Here is a 19,167-nt window from a genome sequence, read left to right on the forward strand (position 1 = left end):
TATATAAGTAATTTTATATGGTTAAAATAAAATTCTTGATTTAAGAGTTATTTTACACAATGCTTAAATTGCATGCAATAATAACAATTATTATTATTATTACATATATCATACAAGTACTAGTTAATACTTTAGTAGCATTGTATTACAATTAAAATAATTGACACTTTTTTCAAGTTTATTCTATCAAGTATTAATTATATTAAATTTTGAAGCTAATTATTACGGATTAAAAAAAGATTAGCCTTAACAAAGGTAGTATCAAAGCTAGTATAAAAAGCGTAAAATTGAATGGAGAGATACAAATTTATTTAAAAGTATTACAATAAATCTTTTTTGAGGGAAAAAAATGGCAATGAAAAATTGTTTATTAAACTACATACCGGTAATTAATTGGAATGCAGCAGCGCGCCAAAAGAGGTATCAAGAATATAACAAATGTCAATGAAAAACTAGAAAATAGATTATATTTTTCTTTTAAATATTTTTTAAATAAATATTAAAAAAAGAGAGAAGGAGCTCAAGCAGGTAATAAAGACAGGATATTTCTTGTGAGTTTTTTTCCAGAATTAGAATTTTATGAGTAATTATTATAAAGAGTGATAAAGAAGGTGAGAAGAAGTAAATAATATATAATGTCTACTGAGTTACAGAAGCAGATAAATTTTCAGTTAAGAAACAATGAGTTAGCTTTCTTATCCCAGAGGGCCTTGAAGGTGAACAGAAATAAAAAAGAAAGAATTTCTTTTCTTTTTGATACTAGTAGAACAGAATTTCATGCGAAAAAGGGAGTTAAAGCTGAGAATAAGATTCCAATTTATGAAGATCTTCGCCGATTAAGATACCTTGGGGAGCAGGGACTTTTGGAGCTAGAATCTCTAAATCCAAGAATCTCTCATGAAGCTTTTAATGAGTTTTTTGAGAATACTGATATTTCATCAATTCAAATGTTGACAGAGCAAGAAGCTGATGAAATGTTGAGAAAGTTGAAAAGATTAATAGATTTCTTGGTACCTTATTTCCTGTTAGATTCTGCAAAGATCTGTATAGAGTATTTAATTCAGGCTTATGATATCAACGTTTTGTTGGGTGAATATCTCTTTTACTCTTTTTTGCCATATCACGATATGTCAGAATTTTGTCAGTTAATTAGAACTTTGGATATACCAGAAAACAGTGAGATCAAGGGTTTGGTTGATTCAATTAAAACTACAAGAACCGCAATCACTTCCAGAAGTCACCTTTCATCAATTTTAATCAGAAATCCGACTCTGTTTAAGAATATCGTCATATTTTGGGAGAAAAGATTAGAGATCTTTCATTTAACCAAGAATATAGCTTTGACTAACTTAATAACTTGGCTTATTATTGAAATTATTGAGGATTTGTCCAGATCTAAAGATTTAAAGAATCTTCATGTTTTTCTTGAAAATATTATTGAAATTATTGTATTTGGTACTTGTTTAAAAGGATCTCAATACGAAGAATTAAGATCTACAGGGTATTGTATACTATATAAGCTTTCAACACCTCTTCTTGCGCTTTCAAATGAAACTCAGATTAGAATGATTAATGAACTTTTCAGATCTATTTCAAGAAATCATTCAAATTCACCTAATTATCTTTCTGAGACAATTCTACTAATGAATCATATCTTAACTCAGTTTGGAACATTATCTAACTTTGAGTATCTGGATCCTGAAATATCTCAATTTATATTGGAGAATTATGCCACCTTTAGTCATACTTTTAAACAATTATCAGATTGGGAAAGCGATTTTTTACAGATTCTTACTTTAATTACTAAATCTATCATTAATTTTGGGATTATCCAAGATCAAAGATTCTCAAAACCTTGTGTTAAATTTATTGAAAGTATCTTAAATTGTTTAGGAGATTTGTCTTCCCACTTATTAATGGATGAAAAGCAATCCAAAATGATTAAAGTTATAACTCTAACCTTAATAGATTTATATTCACAAAATCAAATTCAAAATCCATTTTTTAAAGATATTATTCAAATCCTACATTTAAATTATCCATCAGAACTACTTTCTGCTTTAAGCTTTTCTTTAAATGTTTCTTCATCACCAGATTCTCAATTATTTCAACTTAAAGAAAAGGCTCAAACGTTTGTGGATATTGTTCTCAGAGAAGAAGCAGAAAGAAGTTCTGGTATATTACAATCTAAAGAAGGGGAAAGCTCACTTATGTTTTTAATTTTGTTAAATAGCCAAGATATTTCAGTATTGAATTCTTGTTTGGACATTATTAGCAATTTGATAAAGAAATCTTCAAATAATCCCAGTGAAATGACTCATTTTGAGAAAAGAATATTTGACTTATCATTAAGACATTTCCTCAGCTCTTTTAATGATAATAGCAGTTACAACAATAACTTTAATGAAGAATTTGCTTTAAGAATTTTAAGCCTACCTCAAACAATACAAATTTCACAATTTTTAGATCTTGAAGATTTCCAGTCTCAAGATCAAAGCCATAATGATCCAAAATATCAATGGAGAATTAATTTAATTTTTAAAAGTTTTCTTTTTTATTTTAAATCCAAAGTGACAACAGTATATCCTACTCTTTTCGAGTTCTTTTCAAAAGAAGTTTCATCCGATTTTAATTTCGAAGGTCACCAAAGTGGTAACTTTAGCATTGAAATTATAATCATGGAATCCACATTTCCTCATATATTTGGTCAAAATTTTCAGATAAAGCTTATGGAACTATTTAAGAGTCTTTCTCTTGTTCTTGAGAATGATAATTTTGCGTTAAAAAATCAAATGAATAATTTTGATTCAATTCTAATGGAGAATTCTGATATATTTATTTCTCTACTTATCTTAATTTCACATGAGAATCTTTCATTTTCTCAAGATCTCAAAATAACTTCATCCAAATTACTTGCTTCAATCTATAAGAAAGACCAGATCAATGCTTATCTTAAACAGATACTATTTAAATCAAGTATAAACTATTTGGAACTCTCTTTAATATTATTATCTCTAAAAAAGCTTAATTTAGAACTTAGATCAAACAACATCCTACCTAATCTCTCCTTTTCAGAATTTGGAATTCATTTAAATAATGATCAACAAATTATCAATCTATTGGAATCTCTATATTACAAACTTTATTATTACATCACTTCTGCAATAAAACCAAAGAATGATAAAAAAATGGCTGATCATTTAGTTGGTACTTTTATCTTAGCCATTTTAAGATCCACCTTACAAACTGTCTCATCTAAAGGAGACAATATCATCTTTTGTTACAAATTATTGAATATTTCATTGGTAGATACTTTAGATATTGGAATTCTTTCAGCAAATCATTTGGGACTACCTTTATTTCAAATTATTAATGCTTGTTCTGATTCTAATCATGAAACAAGAAATAAAAAGATCTCAGATTTGGTCATCAATCTTACAAGGAACTTATTCAACATTTTGTCTCTAAGTGACTTACCATTTAATTTAAACAATTCTAATAATGATCAATCTTATTCACCATTTTATCGAAAAAATGTATATTTAGAGATATTAATAAGTCATAGTTATTCTTTTTTGGAGATAATTACTTCAAAACTACCGATTTCACAAGATTCCAAGAATAATACTTTTCCTGTCTCAAATCTACTCAATTTCTTATATAATATTTTATCTTATGCAATAATACCAGCATTCTTAAATCAAAGATCTATGTCTATAAAAATGGCATCTTTTAGACTTTGTAAAGCAATCAAAGATAAACTACAGTCAGTTAATATAGAAATGGTATTTGGGAATTCAAATTTAAAATTTTCTGCTATTTTATTAAATCATAATAATATCGGTACCCATTTAAATAATCAAGATAATAACTTAAGATCATGTTATTTAAATAAATTTGCTCCAAAAGTACATCAAGTTTTAGAGGTTATTGATTTATTATTAAATAATCAATCTGAAGTTATTGTTGAAAATAAAAATCAGAATTTTTTAGAGACAATTTTTAGAGACAATATTATATCTAATAATATACCCGGTACCGTAATAATATTAAATTTGGTGATGATTTTTGAAATAGTCTTAAATACAAAATTTGTGGAATATATTGGTGTAAATTATGGTATTTTGTCTGATTATGTGAAAAAAAACTTGGTTTTTGGGATTATAGATTCAAATTATTATGATATCTTGATGGAAATTTGTCATTGTTTTCTAATTAAGCATGAAAATCTGGATGGTAATATAATTATTGCATTATCATTTTTAAAGCAAGGAATTGATAATTTGGTCAAGTATATTGATTATGATGAAGAAATGAAGACAAGAAATGAACTAATTCTTAAATTTTTAAACAAGATTCAAAGATTTGAGAAAGAATTCAAATATCTAGATTTTATTAAGGAGAATATTTTGGTTAGAAAAGTTTTCTGCGAAATATTATTAACAGTTTTGGATGAGAGAATTACAAGAAGTTTGATTAATGAACATGAATTTGTATCTTTTGTGATTGGAGTAATTTCTCAAATTATATATTATTCTCCAGAAAATATTAAAAAAGTATCTTTATCTCAATATATTCAAGGAGAATCAATAGAAAAATTAGATCTTTTGATTATTGGTTTATTGGAATATTGTATAAACCAAAAGGATTCTAAAGAATTTAATACTACATTTAAATGTGATAATGATTCAGTTACCGTAATTAATGAGCAAATTATCTTGGAATGGATTTATTGTGATTTAAATTTAGTTACATTGGAAATCTTAAAAAATAAAAAAGAGGGTGAATATAAATTTAACAAAGATTTGATTTGTCAAACTTTGAGATATTTGAAGATTAATAGAAATAGATTTAAAATAAATGGTCATGAAAAAATAGATTTGGATATTTTAATTAAGATTGAAATTTACTTGATTAGAGTATTAGAGTTTGGAGTTAAGTTGAGGAATACTCAATTTAAAGATTTAGAGGAAGTTTTGAATTACTTTGAAATTACAGAAGAAACTAATACTAGAGATGAAATATCAAAGTTTATTTTAAATCCTATGATCATTTCCTCTATTACAAGTCTTTTTTCAAGTATTCAAATAAAATCAAAGAATAAAGAATTTATGGATTATTCAAAATCGTATTTTAAAATCTATAAGATCTTATTTTCTATTTATATGAATTTGGCAAAAAATACACAGGGAGGTATCGATCAAAAGAATTATGCAATAAAATCAACATTTTATTCTCTCAGTTTATTTGTTAATCATAGTTTACAAGATTGTGTCTATTTTGATCACTCGAGTAAAGAAAGAATCAAAGGTATCTTATTTAGGATCTTAGTAAACGAACAAATTAAAGAAATTGTCGAGACAAATAAATTTAATCAAATACTTCAATTACTTAGCTTTATGGAGAAACTTCATAATGATGTTATTTATGGACAAAAAAAACAAAGGTTTAATAATATTCAAGGAATTTTTATGATCATTAATTATTATTTAAATATAAATCAGAATTCTCAATCTGAAGATCTTGAACAATTAATTAAACATCTTTTAGAGAATAATTTGTTTGATACAAGAACAAATGTATATAAAGATTTGCTTTTTAATGTTCAAAATGAAATGGAAATCTTAATGAATTTTGAAGATCTTGATACAAATAATCATGAATTTGAGACAAGAAAATTTATTTTGAAAAATCTTATATTAATGACAAAAACAATCATTTATTTCTTGAATAAAACTTTATTAAGTGCTGAAATCAAATCAAATCAAACTCAAGATTTACTTGAATTATTTGATAGTTTAATCTTAATTAAAACTTTAATGAATAAAAAAATTTTAAAAAAATTGGGTACCGTATTAAATGGTAACGAGACAGATCTTGAAATTAATGAAAGGCTTAAATCAAGAATTGATGAATTAGAAAAGGATTATTTAATGAATTCAATAGGATTAAATAAATATTTAGAGCAGGGAAAAGATAATCATTATAATGATAATGAAGAATATGTTATTAAGAGCATCCAAAAAGAAATTGATCAATTAATTCAAAGTATTATAGAAAATGATAGTATGAAGAAGTATTTAATAATTCATTGGAATTTATATAAAGATTCAGGTTTTAAAGTTTTAAAAAATTTAAGAAAAAGATTTTCTACTTTATTATTAAGTAATAAGATGATTTATCTGGGTATTATTCTAAAAGAATGTTTAGATAAGAGAATTAAAATTTTTATAGATTCTAAATCTTCTTTAATTAATAACCACGACCAACAAGAACCTGTAATATTTAATAAAATACATTACCTTTTAGATATGGTTTCTAATCAAGATTCTAGAATTTCATCCAAATATAAATTAAACCAAAAAGATCTTGGAGTGTTGGATGAGAGAATGGATATAGGTACAATAAAAGGTTCAGAATCTGAAGAAAATGAAAAAGAGGATTTGAGATCAAAATTCAAACTATGGATTAAGAATTGGTATATTATAGATTTATTCCTTAAAGTTGTTAAAGTAAATGGAGAAGAAAAAAATAGAGATAAATTAAGTAAATTAATCTTTTTAAGAATTATGAATTTCTATAAGAGTCATGAAAGTACACAAGATGGATATGGACTAGTTTTTAAGATCCCATTGATTCAAAATTTCTTATTGGAAAAGATTTCAAAATTAGAAAAAACTGAGACAGTTTCTATTTTAACTGAAATACAGACTATTCTTGAAGATACAATTTGTACTATAAAGTTTTTGAATGGTAATTCAAATATTTTAGAAAGTATTAATGTTTTAAAAGATAGAAAAGTCAAAACAATATTGATTTCTATGGTAACTTCAAGTTATAAAGATCTAGATAATGGAGAAAATGAAGATTTTAAGACAAGAAAAATTTTATTAATACCTTATTTAGCCTTGTTAAATACTTTATTGGGTTCAAGTATAGGTTCAGTAATGATGAATGCAGAAATAAGAAAGGAGATCTTGATTAATGTATTATTGCATGATAAAATGGTATCGTATTATGATATTAATAAATTAACAAATTTATTAAAAAGTGAAAGAATGAGAAAGTCTAAATTTAATTCAAAAAGAGAAAAATACAAGGAAGGTAGATCTTTAGATTATCATTTTGAGGATTTATCAATGGTAAATAAACATAAGAATAATAATAGTAATCTCAAGTTGAAATTTTATTTAGAAGAATTAGACAAGAAGATCAATTTTTCATCTGAAATATTAATAGAAGATAATTTGGAAAGTTATATAATTAGAATTCTTTTAATTTATTGTAATTTAACAAGTTCACCAACATCTCATTCTTACAATGAGGACTTTATTGGGATATATAGCCAAACACTTAAAGATATTTCTTCAGAATTATTTTCGAGATTGAGTTTGGAGGAAAATAACAGTACTAAAAAGATATTATCAGATTATGGAATAAATATATGTTATTTAAAATTGGCCAGTTTAGTTTTAATTGTTTCATTATCATTAAATTTCATGGATTCTAATAAATTGATAACAGAAAAGTCGTTTGTTGATCGATTTTCTCAATTTTACCTTTTATTAATAAATTTGTTAATAATAAATTTCTCAAAATTACATTCAATTAAGGAGAATGATTTAAAAATATCTGAAAAGAATTTTCAAGATTCTAGGATTATAAATAATCAAGAAAAGTTATCTGGTAGAAAAAGAACAGAGGAAGAGAAAGATGATGAAAATAAGAAATATAATATAGATAATAATGATGATAGAAAGAATGAATCTTTGAGTGGTTTTATTTCAAGTATATTTGGAGTAGATGTATTATTATCACACGCTTGTGTAAATCCCAATTGGTTTGATTTAGATTTTAAGGATATTAAAAAGTTATCAGGCTTAAAGTTGAGTAATTCATACTCAAATCTGAATATTTGGAGATTAGAATCAAGTATTTCAACCTTAATATCAGTATTTGTTTTAAAATTAAATGCTAAAAGACTTCGAGAATTAATTTTATTAATAAAAAGATTAATTCATAGAAATGGAGAAAGCTTTCTTTCTAAAGTAAGTTCAATGACAAAAAAATCTGTTGATTCAAATACTGGAAATAACTCTAATAAGCAAGCAATAAGAGATCTTTATGTAGAGATTTCTTCTTCAGAAAGTTCAAGTTTAGTTAAAGATATATATTCTTGCAGAATTTGGATTTTAATTTTATTAGCAGTATTTGAATCAACAGGAGAATATGGTATATATTGTCTAATAGATGATGTTGCATTGGATGTAAAATCAATTTGTGATTTAACTCAAATGAATGCTTTAACATGTGTTCAGAACATTACAATATCTCAATATAGAAATATTCAGAGTCGAAGTAAAAGATCGCCAAATCATCAACAAATTGCTAATTTGAGTCATTTAGATAATGAGTTTGGTTGGTATTGGTACCATTTAGGTATATATAATTTAATATTAATAAAGATGATTTATTTAAATTTATCAGGACAAAATGAAGAATCAAAGGATGTACCAAACTCAATAGAAGATTATCTAGTGAATCCAATAATTACAAATTTGGATATGTTTGCTTTATTTGAACCAGGTTCTAATAGAGGTTTAACTGGGTGTGGAAAACAATGGGATCTTATTTTAAGCGATATTTGGATTCATTCTATAAGGTGTTTTAGAAGCAATGATTTAATATTGGCTGGAATTATTAGATTATTGGTAAATAAAATAAGAAATGGTAATGATCAGGTTAGAATGTTTTCAGCAGAGATTCTGCTTAAGCTTTGGAAGGATGAAATCTGCTCAATTTCTATTTTGTCTCACTTATCAGATATTCTTCCAACAATTAAGGAACTTTTAAGTGATCATTCTGAGGAAATGATTAACATTACTAAATCAATAATGAAAAAGATTGAAGAAAGAACAGGAGAGGATATTTCCAAACAGCTTTGTTAATCAATTATTAATAAGAAAAAAGAGGTATCAAAATGAAATGCATGCATGCATTTATATATACCGTTTACACGTAATTTTATATAAAAATAAAATTTAGATTTTCCTTTCATTTTTGTTTTTGTTATTTACTTACTATTTTTTATTCTTTTACTAATTAAGTAGAAGTTTTGGGGATTAGGAGAAATGAGTGAATTCGATTTTAAGTCTATTGGTGGAATTAAAAAAGGAGTGGTAGGGATGAATGGATTAGAAAGCATGATTGGTTGAATTAAGATGATGGAAAGAAGCAAATTAACTCAAAAAACCCAAAATTAATTGGCTCTTTCCACTGATTTAATAACTTCCTTTGCATTTTCCGACCATTTTCTGAATGTTTCAATAGCATCAGCAATAAAGCTACTAGAAGTCTCATCAGCCTCTTTGAGTTGTTTATCAACTTGGGAAATTTGGTTCTGGAGTTCATGAAACTCTTTGGTAAGCTGATCAAGATTTGTTCTAAGCTTTGAGTTTAACTCAAGCAAAAATTTCTCTTCCTCTGCAATAATAAGAGATTTGGCCTTTTCAACAACTGGAACCAATCTATCAACCATCAGACATTCCTCCTTATCTTTTTGGGTGTGTATTCTAGCAAGATCAACAGCTGATAGTTTATATACTTCCTGTCCAAGCTCTTCAACTAGAGCTAATCTCTCATCAACTATGTCTAACTTATACTGAATCTTGAATTTTTCCGAGTTAATACGAAAGATCTCAATCAATTTGACTTTGAGCTCGTGCAAGAAACACTTATATTTGCTCATAATATCCATATAAACTTCATTTGGAAGATCTCCAAATGGTTTAATTACGTCAGTTAGTGAGGGAATACTCGAAACTACGCCAATTAATTGTTTCTCTACTCTTTTATTGTCACTTTCATCCTCACCCACTCTCCATTTACTCCCCCATTCTGTATCACTGTTTTTATTCCTATTCCCCTTACTTTCTCCAGCTACCTGAACTGTGTTAGCATCTATATTTTCGTCAATAATAAAACCTTTGGTCTTTCCAATCCACTGATTGAGGATTCGGTGATATCTCGAAACTCTCATGTTTTCTTACATTAATATCCAAAAAATCAACAAGAACCAGAATCTTACTTGGGTGAGAGTGCAACTGATATTATATTACTAAGCCCTACCCAGTAGCTTCCAATTTCTCTTCCTTTAAACCTTTGGTGCCAGCCTCTCTCTTTCTCTTTCTACAAGAACAAAGCCTCTATAAAGGATGGGTGGTGACGGTGTGTGTTCGTGTAATAAGCACAGTAAAAAGGCAATTTTTCACTATTAAAGAATTCTGTCAAGTTTAACGTTGTATATCCGCTCTTTTCTCCAATACTTCCACCCTTAAATTTAAAAAAAAAAAAAATTCGCAAGGCTCTAGAAAATTATACTTATGGGGGCTCAATGAAAGCCCGCCCTATGCCATACCGGCTCCCCACATTGCATGCATGGTTGTGGCGCCTGTTTGTTTGTTTGCAATGACTAACTATAAAAAGCGTAAGCGGTGTTAAAGTGTAGGAAGAGAGAATCAGAGTTCTCACTACTTTTTAGATTTATGCTTTTGTTTTGGGTGGTGGTTACTTTGTCTAGAAGAAGCTGCAGCTGCAGCAGAGGCTTCAAGTGTTGGAAGCCCAGGAATAACATACTCGTTCTTAGGCTTTTGCTGCACATTAACAACAGTGGGGATGTTATTGGAGTCTCTTGCAGCCCTCATTCTCTCAGCAAACCCACTGCTTGCCCACTTTGGTCTGTAGATTTGTTTTTCTGGCTGAGGCTTTGAGTTAAACTCCCTTCCGGGAGAGACTGATCTGTATCTCACTGACTGTCTATATTTGGCCGTCTTTGGGGACCAATAAGCCGAGTAAAGTGTGTCAAAGTTGACTCTTCTAAGTAAGTCACCATTGTATCTAAAGATTCGAATGGCATTGTCCACCCTAAGTCTGGGAGAGGTGGTAGAAGCCAGGAGGAACCTTCCACAAACTGACCATTCAAGAGTAATGCAGCAAGAAGCGTTGGTTTGACCAATAAGTTTCTGTTTATCGAGATCCCAAATATCTAGATCTCCTGCAAGATTTCCAAACCCTCCGTACGCAAACCATTTTCCAGAAGGATTCCATCTAATAGTGTTTCTTCTGGATTTCCCAAAGCTAACCTTGGGAGAGCCGTCAATCCCACTATTTAGAGTGAGCTCTGGAGGGATAATTCCCTTGCATAAGAGAAATTCATTAGATGTCGGAGACCAGGCAACATCATTCACAGGGCCTTCTTCAGGAGGAACAACCACTTGATGTCTTAGACTCAGTTTCTCCGAAGTCTTAAAACCATCATTCCCATTTCCATTCTCAAGATCACTAATTCCTCCTTTGTTTCCTTTCCAGGCGCTATTTGCCACTACAGTCTTGGAATTCTGAATTCGAAGCAGGTGTAGACTTGAAGATCCAAAGTAAGATTTTCCCAAAGTTTCACCTTCAATTTGAGCAAACACTAAAATACCGTCTCCCAAGTTATTCCAAGAAACTTGGCATGTTTGAGCCTCCTTTACACAAACCTGCCCAATTGAGCTAAGATGGATTTCTTTTTTGCTATCCATCTCAGCATGATATACGAATACATCCATATTTTGTGCAGACTGAGGAGTTACCACTGTAAAGTTCAAGCTGCTACTTTTAGATTCTTCTTCTCCCGAAGGACTTCCATCAATCTCGTTAGAAACTGACAGCTGTATACTTTTTGAGAAATTTAAAGTTCCTATAGGATTTTCCAGGCTCTCAGTATCGCCTTTGAATATTGAGACACTGGTATCTTGAACTTTAAATACAAAAATCTCGTTATTGCTCCATCTATATGGAGGCCAAGTACTAAGAACCTTTGCACTGTTGGTCTTAAAAGGGAAAGAAAATAACAATCTTACAACCTCCTTTTCCTTAAGTTTGTAAACTCGAAGATTATTTTCATTCTTCCCTTGCTCAAACACGGTTAAAACGAGTAAATAGCTTCCCAATGGGGAATACTGCAACTTTCTAACTGGAAAATCACTATCTATTTTAATTTCTTTGTTAACTTCACCTTCTTTTGTTATTAATACAACAGAATTTTTTGAGTCCTTGGGTACAAAGCAGTATCCTCTTCCTTGGGGTTCTTGGGAATAAATTTCAACACCCTCTAAAAATGGAATTGGATCGCTAACTATTAATTCTTTTGATATTACCTCATTCTTTGTCATTCCTCTAAGTCTATACACTCCCCCTTTTCCCAAACATACTATCTCGTCGTCATATTCCACCGCTCCCGACATCTTCTTACTCTAATTTCGACAGGTTTTCCTTACAATACAACCAGAGCCAGTGCAAAAAAATCTTTCTCTATTTAAGCCTGAAATTTTTCCTTCTTATTATTATACCTTTTATTATTCCCCTATAGACTCCCACTCTCTTTCCTTCTAACCTTCGTGATCTCGTACTTTCCTTCTGCTAAATAATCAAAGTTCAAAATCCTAAAGTCTTCCTCTTCTTTTCTTCGCAATTCTCCACTTTCTTTTCTCAGGAATTCCTATTTTACTCTCCCCAAGCCTTTTTCCTTTTTTTTCCTATTTTACTATTATTTATTATTGGTTTTGCTAGACGTATACCCGGCGTCTCCTGCTTAAATAGTAATAAAGTGGGAATGAGAAATAAGGCACAGACAATAAATGAAAGTTGAGGAATAAAGAATAGAAGAGAGTAATCAAAGTAATAGTGAATAATATATTTGAGAATAAATAGGAGATTTGTATATATATAGATATATATATATATACAAATCTAATAGGGGGTTGTGATCCAGTGTTTGATCTTACTCTTTGTGTCTCATAGTCACTATCTTTGCCTATTCAGTCTTTTACTCTATAAATATAAATATATATAAAGTATCTGGATATTATGATTTGAAAATTTAGGCAGTTATATAACTCTCTTATTTTTAATAATTGGTTATACCACTGCTCTTGAAACTATCACTAAAAATAAATAGATCTGAGACTTGACTTGGTAAGGGTAACTTTAAATTTTGAGTAATATATCCCATATCTAAGTATATTGAAAATCCAGCATTAATTCAGTGCTGAAGTTTTGTTCATCTAGTATAGAGTTGAGTCTGGAGAAATTAGCCAAAGTTCTCAAATAGGAAGGGGAACAGATTGCTCTTACAATCAAACGATGAGTCGTAGTAATAATGGTAGTAGGGGAAGCAACAATAGGGGATATGAAGATAGAAGATTTTACAATCAATCCGGTACCCTTAATATTGTATTTCAAGATCTAAATAATAACCATACAGAATATCATGAAATTCAGCATAATAATCACAATTCCGTTCAAACAGTGATAGATGATCATGAAATGAGAGGAGGAGGGTCTTCTCAAAGAATGGATCACTTGGGAGGTGCAACACAGAGCAATAGTAATACAGGAAGCTTGGCCGGAAGTCAGTCCTCAATTGGGAGTCAAAGCTACCAAAGCCACAGTCTAAAGTCCTCGTCTAATTCTCTTCCTAACTCCAATTCAAACTCAAATTTGAACTTGATTATGATGGGTTCCAATCCTGGTAATGGTTATAGCAATGGTCAGAGTCATAATTCAAGTTCTCATCCTCGTAGTTCTATCCATCCTCCAAATCCCCACAACTACAGCCATCCAAACCCGAACAGTTCTGTTTCCAACCCAAGTCAATCTCAGTTTCAGTACCAGGGCAATTTGATACAGCAAATTCCTCAAAACATTTACCAGGGACAAATGAAATACTCTGCTAAATCTCAAACATCTTCTCGATCTCACAGTTTACCGCCATCTTCATCTCCATCTCCTCCATCGTCACCAGCACTCCAGGCCTGTCAATTAAATGAATACCCTTCACGAGGTGCGTACTCTCAAAGTTCGCAGGTCATCCAGCATTCTCCATCCCCCTCTCCCCAATATTCTCAATCTTCCCAGCACTCACAACCTTCTCGTAGTTCTCATCCATATCAACTTACACAGCCGTCTCAGGTTGCCCAACAAACTCAGTCGTCTGCTCAACCGCCTAAACAGATTCAATTTTCGCAGTCGTCTCAGACATTTCAGCTTACTCAGCCGTCCCAGCCATCCCAATCTTCTCAGGTATCTCAGCCATCTCAACTTACCCAACCATCCCAACAAAGTTACTTGGCTCATTCGAATCCCATAAGGAACTACAATATCCCTATAGAGAAGGTAGTTTGGGACTATTTACATTTCTTGCACAGACAAAACACGGGAGTTTTGGGGTATTTGTCTCCTTATATTGACGAATCATTCAATATCGGTAAATTTCATTGTATGGTAACGGAGTTTTGCAAGAGACAGAGGATCTCAAAGGATGCATTGATCATACACTCAAAGAATTGGTTCAAAGATTACTTGGACCAAAGAGAGAGCTTTCAGAACGTGGAGTTTACCTTAGAGGATGAAATAAATAAGTTTGTGGAGTCGAAGATCAAACACTATGAAAATTTGGGCTTTAAGCTCGAGTCTGACAAGATCTCAAAGTTTTATTGCAATTTGGTACCTTATATGATCAAGAATCTTTGGAAGAGATTGGAGAATGCAAGCTATCAGAGAGTTGACTGGGCATCTAGAAAGTTTTTAGGAAGTGAATTGGACCCCAAATTTTGTAACTATGATATGGTAAACATAATTTTGAGACTTAATAGCAACAATTCTGATGAATCTAATAAGAATCATATCGAGACAGCATCTGGTGGTAAGGTGGCCAGGTCTCAGGATAGCGACCTGGAAATAGCATCAAGGGAAAAACACGAAGGAGCTGACTATATGATGGATTCGAACTTAGGCTCTGGTACCAGAAGGAGCCAACAAGCTATGATCTGTAGTAAGGGGAATATCGAGGATGATCATGATCTCTATTTGCATAAAATTGTGAATGCTCACGGTAATGGCCACAATCACAGCCAAAGTCAAAGCCCTGATGATCTTCGAATTAAAGATAGAAGCGACCCAGATGAGTACGATGAGCAGACCAAAGAGATGGTAATTGTTTCAAGAACTCAGAAGTGGCTTTTGAGGAATGTAAAGCTTGAAGACTTTAAGTACTTAATTAAAATTGATCAGCTTAAAGAGGAGAGTATATTGAAAAACTCGATACCATCCAAGTACAGATCCAAATCTAAATCAAGATTATCTAATTCTAAAGTCTCAGTCAGGTTACCTAAGAAGACCCAAAATGCTATTTTAAATTACATCAATTTATGTAATTTTAAAATGTAATTTAATTCCAAAAATTGAATTTCTAATACTTGGCAAAGCTACTAGAGATTTTCTTTGCATGCATGCATGCACACTTTATAAATATAGATACCCCCTATATAGAAGAAAAAAATTAGTTTAAGTTAAGTTTTATATGTTCATGATCATCTTATTACGTCACTAATCACTTGTTTATTTACGTGTAGATGAAAGAATAAGCTTGAAATACTGAGTGAGGAAATAGTTAAAGTTAGTATTATATAAATCTTGGGTAATCTTGAGACAAATATAAGAAAGAAAAGCTTGCAGATATCGATAATCAGATCATGTGAAAGTACCTTCCATAAAAAATATGTAGAAATATTAAACTCATGTGTCTCTTTGTGCTTGTTTAAAATGTAAAGGCGGTTTAAAATGTTTTCTAAGGAAAACAAGTCCAGGTAAAATGCTAGATCCGCAAGTTGAAGAATCTTGAATGGCTTTATTTTGGTTTGGCTCTGTTGATCCTGTGAGATAGATTTTATTGGAATTGTTTTAAACAAGTTACCACCACAAAAATAAAAGTAGGAGGTTAACCCTTGTGAGAAAAAAGTTTGGGAAAACCTGCAAAGCAAAAAACTGTCTTGGTGCTCACTCGGAAGGGCTGAAAGGAAGGATGACAATGATACAGATGAAGATGAGGAAGGGAGGTTTGTAGGAACTGGTTTACACAAATTACGAGGATCTTTTTTACTAACCTCTTCATTATGGCAGGCATCAATACTTTGGTCCCTAACAATTTCTTGTTCTTGTTCTTGTTCTTGGGATTTTGTTGAGTGGAATGATGACGAGGACGAGGGAGAGATTTGGGAAATTGGTTGGTTCACTTCTTGGTATCTAATATGAACTTTATTATGATGAAAGTCAGTTTTACTTGTTGAATAGTAGGAAGAGGAGGAAGGGAGATTTTGAGGCGCAGGCAATGAAGTCTGTTCAGGATTCTGAGTATTAGTGATCTCATTGAAACTAGAGATTATGTTTCCAGCAGCTAGGAAAGATCTAACTTGGATAACCAAGAAGCTTAAACGAACCAGAAAGAACAAAACTGATTGGGAAAGTTTCAAGTACTGTGATGATAAGTAACTGAAAAATATAACATCTACCATTTCACGAAATCTACTTAGGATACCCATAATAATGCACCAAATATTATATGTTCCATTTAATTGATTGTGATCAAATATATCATTTTGAAAGAATAGAAATCTACATAAATACTGTTCTTTGTTATATACAAAAATTGAATAAATAACTCCAACAGTGTAAACTAATAAATAACAGCTCCAAGAATTATCTATAAATATATTTGAGTTTATTAAGACGGTATCAAGTTTACTATTGTAATCCAAAATATTTGTTGTATTTTTTTGTATTATTTGAATTAACAGAAAAACTAATATATTTAAGGAATACTTGTAAAACAAAATCTCTCCTAATTTGTCCATTATTTCCAGATAATTACAAAGCCCAATCTTCATTTTTGGAACAGATGTCCAATTTTGTAAGTTGATGTTTGGATCCTCAATCAATTCTGAGATAATTATTTCATCCAGCACGGTTGAGAAGCTCAATTCATGGCTTCTTTCTGAGTCCATCAAATACTCTTGAAAGTTACTAATCATTGTCGCGCTAGCTTACTTATCTTGTATTTTCCCCTCTTCTCACTTCCTTTTCATTAATTTGCCGATTTTCTTCTTTTACTCAATACTTAATCTGAATAACCATGTTTCTTTTATTTCCAACCAATTCTTTTAACTCAAGCTTATGCTTCTACCTTAATCTGAATTAAATCAATGATTATTTGTCCTTCTATAAACTTTTATTATCATTAATTTGTTATTTTATTTTCTCCAGCCTTCCTTTAGCCGCTTTCCCGCCACAAACATGCAAATTACCAACATACAGCCGCCCACAAAAACAAAATTTCGAACAAAAATGCATGCATGCAATTCACATGTAAAGTTTTAGAAAAAACTTAGAAAAAAAATGAGAGCTTTTAGAAAGTTCTTTTATTTTACAGAAAATAATCTAAGATTTGGATGACAGTGAAGTAACTCCTGGTAATAACTTCCCCTCAAGTAGTTCTAAAGAAGCTCCTCCTCCTGTAGAAACGTGTGATACTTTATTGGCTGATCCGCATTTTTCAACCAAAGATGCAGTGTCACCTCCACCCACAATTGTGATGGAGCCAGACTCTGTTGCTGCAACAAGTGCTTCAACCATGGAGCGAGATCCTTTTGAGAATTTCTCCATCTCAAATACACCAGGAGGGCCATTAGCAACAATAGTCTTTGAAGAGAGAATAAGTTCCTTGAAAGAATTGGAAGATTCTGGCCCAATATCAAGGCCCATCCAACCATCTGGAATACCCTCAGAATCTTTAACAATTCTAGCATTTGCGTCAGCAGAAAAGTTATCTGCAATAACAAAATCACTAGGTAACAAAATCTGAACATTTCTTTCCTTGGCTGTCTCCATAATCTCTTTAACAATTTTGGCTCCCTCCTCATCAAATAAAGATTTACCAATTTGCATATTATCCAAAACCTGCTTGAAAGTGAAAGCCATTCCACCTCCAATAATCATTCGGTCAACCTTTGAGAGCAAATTCTTAATCAATTGAATTTTATCAGCAACCTTGGCTCCTCCCATGATTGCTAAGAATGGTCTAGTGGGAGATTCTAAAGCCTTGCTGAAGTACTCCAACTCTTTTTTTAACAGCAAGCCGGCAACCTTTGGAACCAAATCTACGCCAACCATTGAACTATGTGCTCTATGTGCTGTTCCAAAAGCATCATTCACATAGACATCGCCCAGCATGCTCAATGACTTTCTAAAGGCCTCAATTTCGTCAGGAGTTGCCTTCACCTTCTCGCCATTCTCATTTACTCCTTTACCTTCTTCTGCTAAATGGAATCTCAAATTCTCAAGTAAAATAATACTCCCCTCTGCTGGATCCTTGCATATCTCTTCTGTCTCCTTACCTACACAGTCTTTTGCAAAGATTACTGATTTACCCAATAATTCCTCCAAAATTGGAACTATTACTCCTAATGAGTATTCCATCTTCCTTTGTCCATCTGGTCTACCCAAATGAGAAGCCAAAACTACGCTCTTCGCTCCACTCTCCAAAACATATTTGATTGTTGGAATACTTGCAATTATTCTAGTTTTGTCGGCAACTTGTCCATTCTTTACTGGTACGTTCATATCCACTCTAATGAATACTCTCTTGCCTTTCAACTATAATAATTTAGCATAAGGGAAAAAAGGAATAGTTAGTTATCAATTCAATATTTAGTTCCAAAATGTTGTACGGGCAACAATTCTTGCCTTCACTCTCTTCCTCCTAGCGCCCAACAAATCACTCCATAAAAAATTAACTTACCTCTGATACAATATCAGTTATATTAAGCTTCTTCGAAAGATCCATTTTTCCAGTGAGTATACAAACTCAAAAACTTTGAAAAAAAATTCTCTAGAAAATAAATAAATAATAATTGAAACAGATTTTTCTATTTATTATTACCAATAATAAAAATCTAACATTGCAGTGTACACATATTCTGCATGCTAAAATATCTGTGGGGAACACGTGTGCTATATTCGCACATGCGGGGAAAATATTCTACTAAAATCCGAGCACCTAAGGCTTTTATTTATTGTTTTCTTTCCTCCTCCATCCTTCTAGCCTCTATTTACCAACTAAATTCTAGCCTTGCATTTTGGCAAAAAAAAATATAATACAAAAATGAAGCCAAATAAACAATTCGAGTTTACTTATTAAAAAAATTCTTGAACTAGTGCTTACTATAACAGTGGCGATTTGGCGGGAAGAACCACGTCATTATATACATTTATATTTTTTAAATAAGAGAAATT

The 19,167-nt window shown here is 30.9% G+C and overlaps 6 protein-coding genes across 6 annotated transcripts; 2 read left to right on the forward strand and 4 right to left on the reverse strand.

Moving 5' to 3' along the window:
* Positions 1-635: 635 nt before the first annotated feature.
* ELE39_001151 (HEAT repeat family) lies at positions 636-8,948 on the forward strand (the record flags this gene model as incomplete). Its single annotated transcript, XM_067344190.1, has 1 exon — positions 636-8,948. The coding sequence occupies one exon, from the start codon at positions 636-638 to the stop codon at positions 8,946-8,948; it is 8,313 nt and encodes a 2,770-aa protein (XP_067200228.1).
* A 311-nt stretch (positions 8,949-9,259) lies between these two features.
* ELE39_001162 (uncharacterized protein) lies at positions 9,260-10,039 on the reverse strand (the record flags this gene model as incomplete). The annotated part of the gene is made up of 1 exon (XM_067344201.1): positions 9,260-10,039. One exon carries the CDS (start codon positions 10,037-10,039, stop codon positions 9,260-9,262), a length of 780 nt encoding a protein of 259 aa, XP_067200239.1.
* Positions 10,040-10,529: 490 nt separating this feature from the next.
* On the reverse strand, positions 10,530-12,284 carry ELE39_001173 (eIF-3A like translation initiation factor that has a WD40 repeat-containing beta propeller; the record flags this gene model as incomplete). The annotated part of the gene is made up of 1 exon (XM_067344212.1): positions 10,530-12,284. The coding sequence occupies one exon, from the start codon at positions 12,282-12,284 to the stop codon at positions 10,530-10,532; it is 1,755 nt and encodes a 584-aa protein (XP_067200250.1).
* Positions 12,285-13,182: 898 nt separating this feature from the next.
* On the forward strand, positions 13,183-15,267 carry ELE39_001184 (uncharacterized protein; the record flags this gene model as incomplete). The annotated part of the gene is made up of 1 exon (XM_067344223.1): positions 13,183-15,267. The coding sequence occupies one exon, from the start codon at positions 13,183-13,185 to the stop codon at positions 15,265-15,267; it is 2,085 nt and encodes a 694-aa protein (XP_067200261.1).
* Positions 15,268-15,410: 143 nt separating this feature from the next.
* Positions 15,411-16,907, reverse strand: ELE39_001195 (uncharacterized protein; the record flags this gene model as incomplete). Its single annotated transcript, XM_067344234.1, has 1 exon — positions 15,411-16,907. One exon carries the CDS (start codon positions 16,905-16,907, stop codon positions 15,411-15,413), a length of 1,497 nt encoding a protein of 498 aa, XP_067200272.1.
* A 406-nt stretch (positions 16,908-17,313) lies between these two features.
* On the reverse strand, positions 17,314-18,718 carry ELE39_001206 (phosphoglycerate kinase 1; the record flags this gene model as incomplete). The annotated part of the gene is made up of 2 exons (XM_067344245.1): positions 17,314-18,528; positions 18,674-18,718. 2 exons carry the CDS (start codon positions 18,716-18,718, stop codon positions 17,314-17,316), a joined length of 1,260 nt encoding a protein of 419 aa, XP_067200283.1.
* Positions 18,719-19,167: the final 449 nt, after the last annotated feature.

This window comes from Cryptosporidium sp. chipmunk genotype I (assembly GCF_004936735.1).
Source record: "Cryptosporidium sp. chipmunk genotype I strain 37763 chromosome Unknown contig_17, whole genome shotgun sequence".
Taxonomy (NCBI): Eukaryota; Apicomplexa; class Conoidasida; order Eucoccidiorida; family Cryptosporidiidae; genus Cryptosporidium; species Cryptosporidium sp. chipmunk genotype I.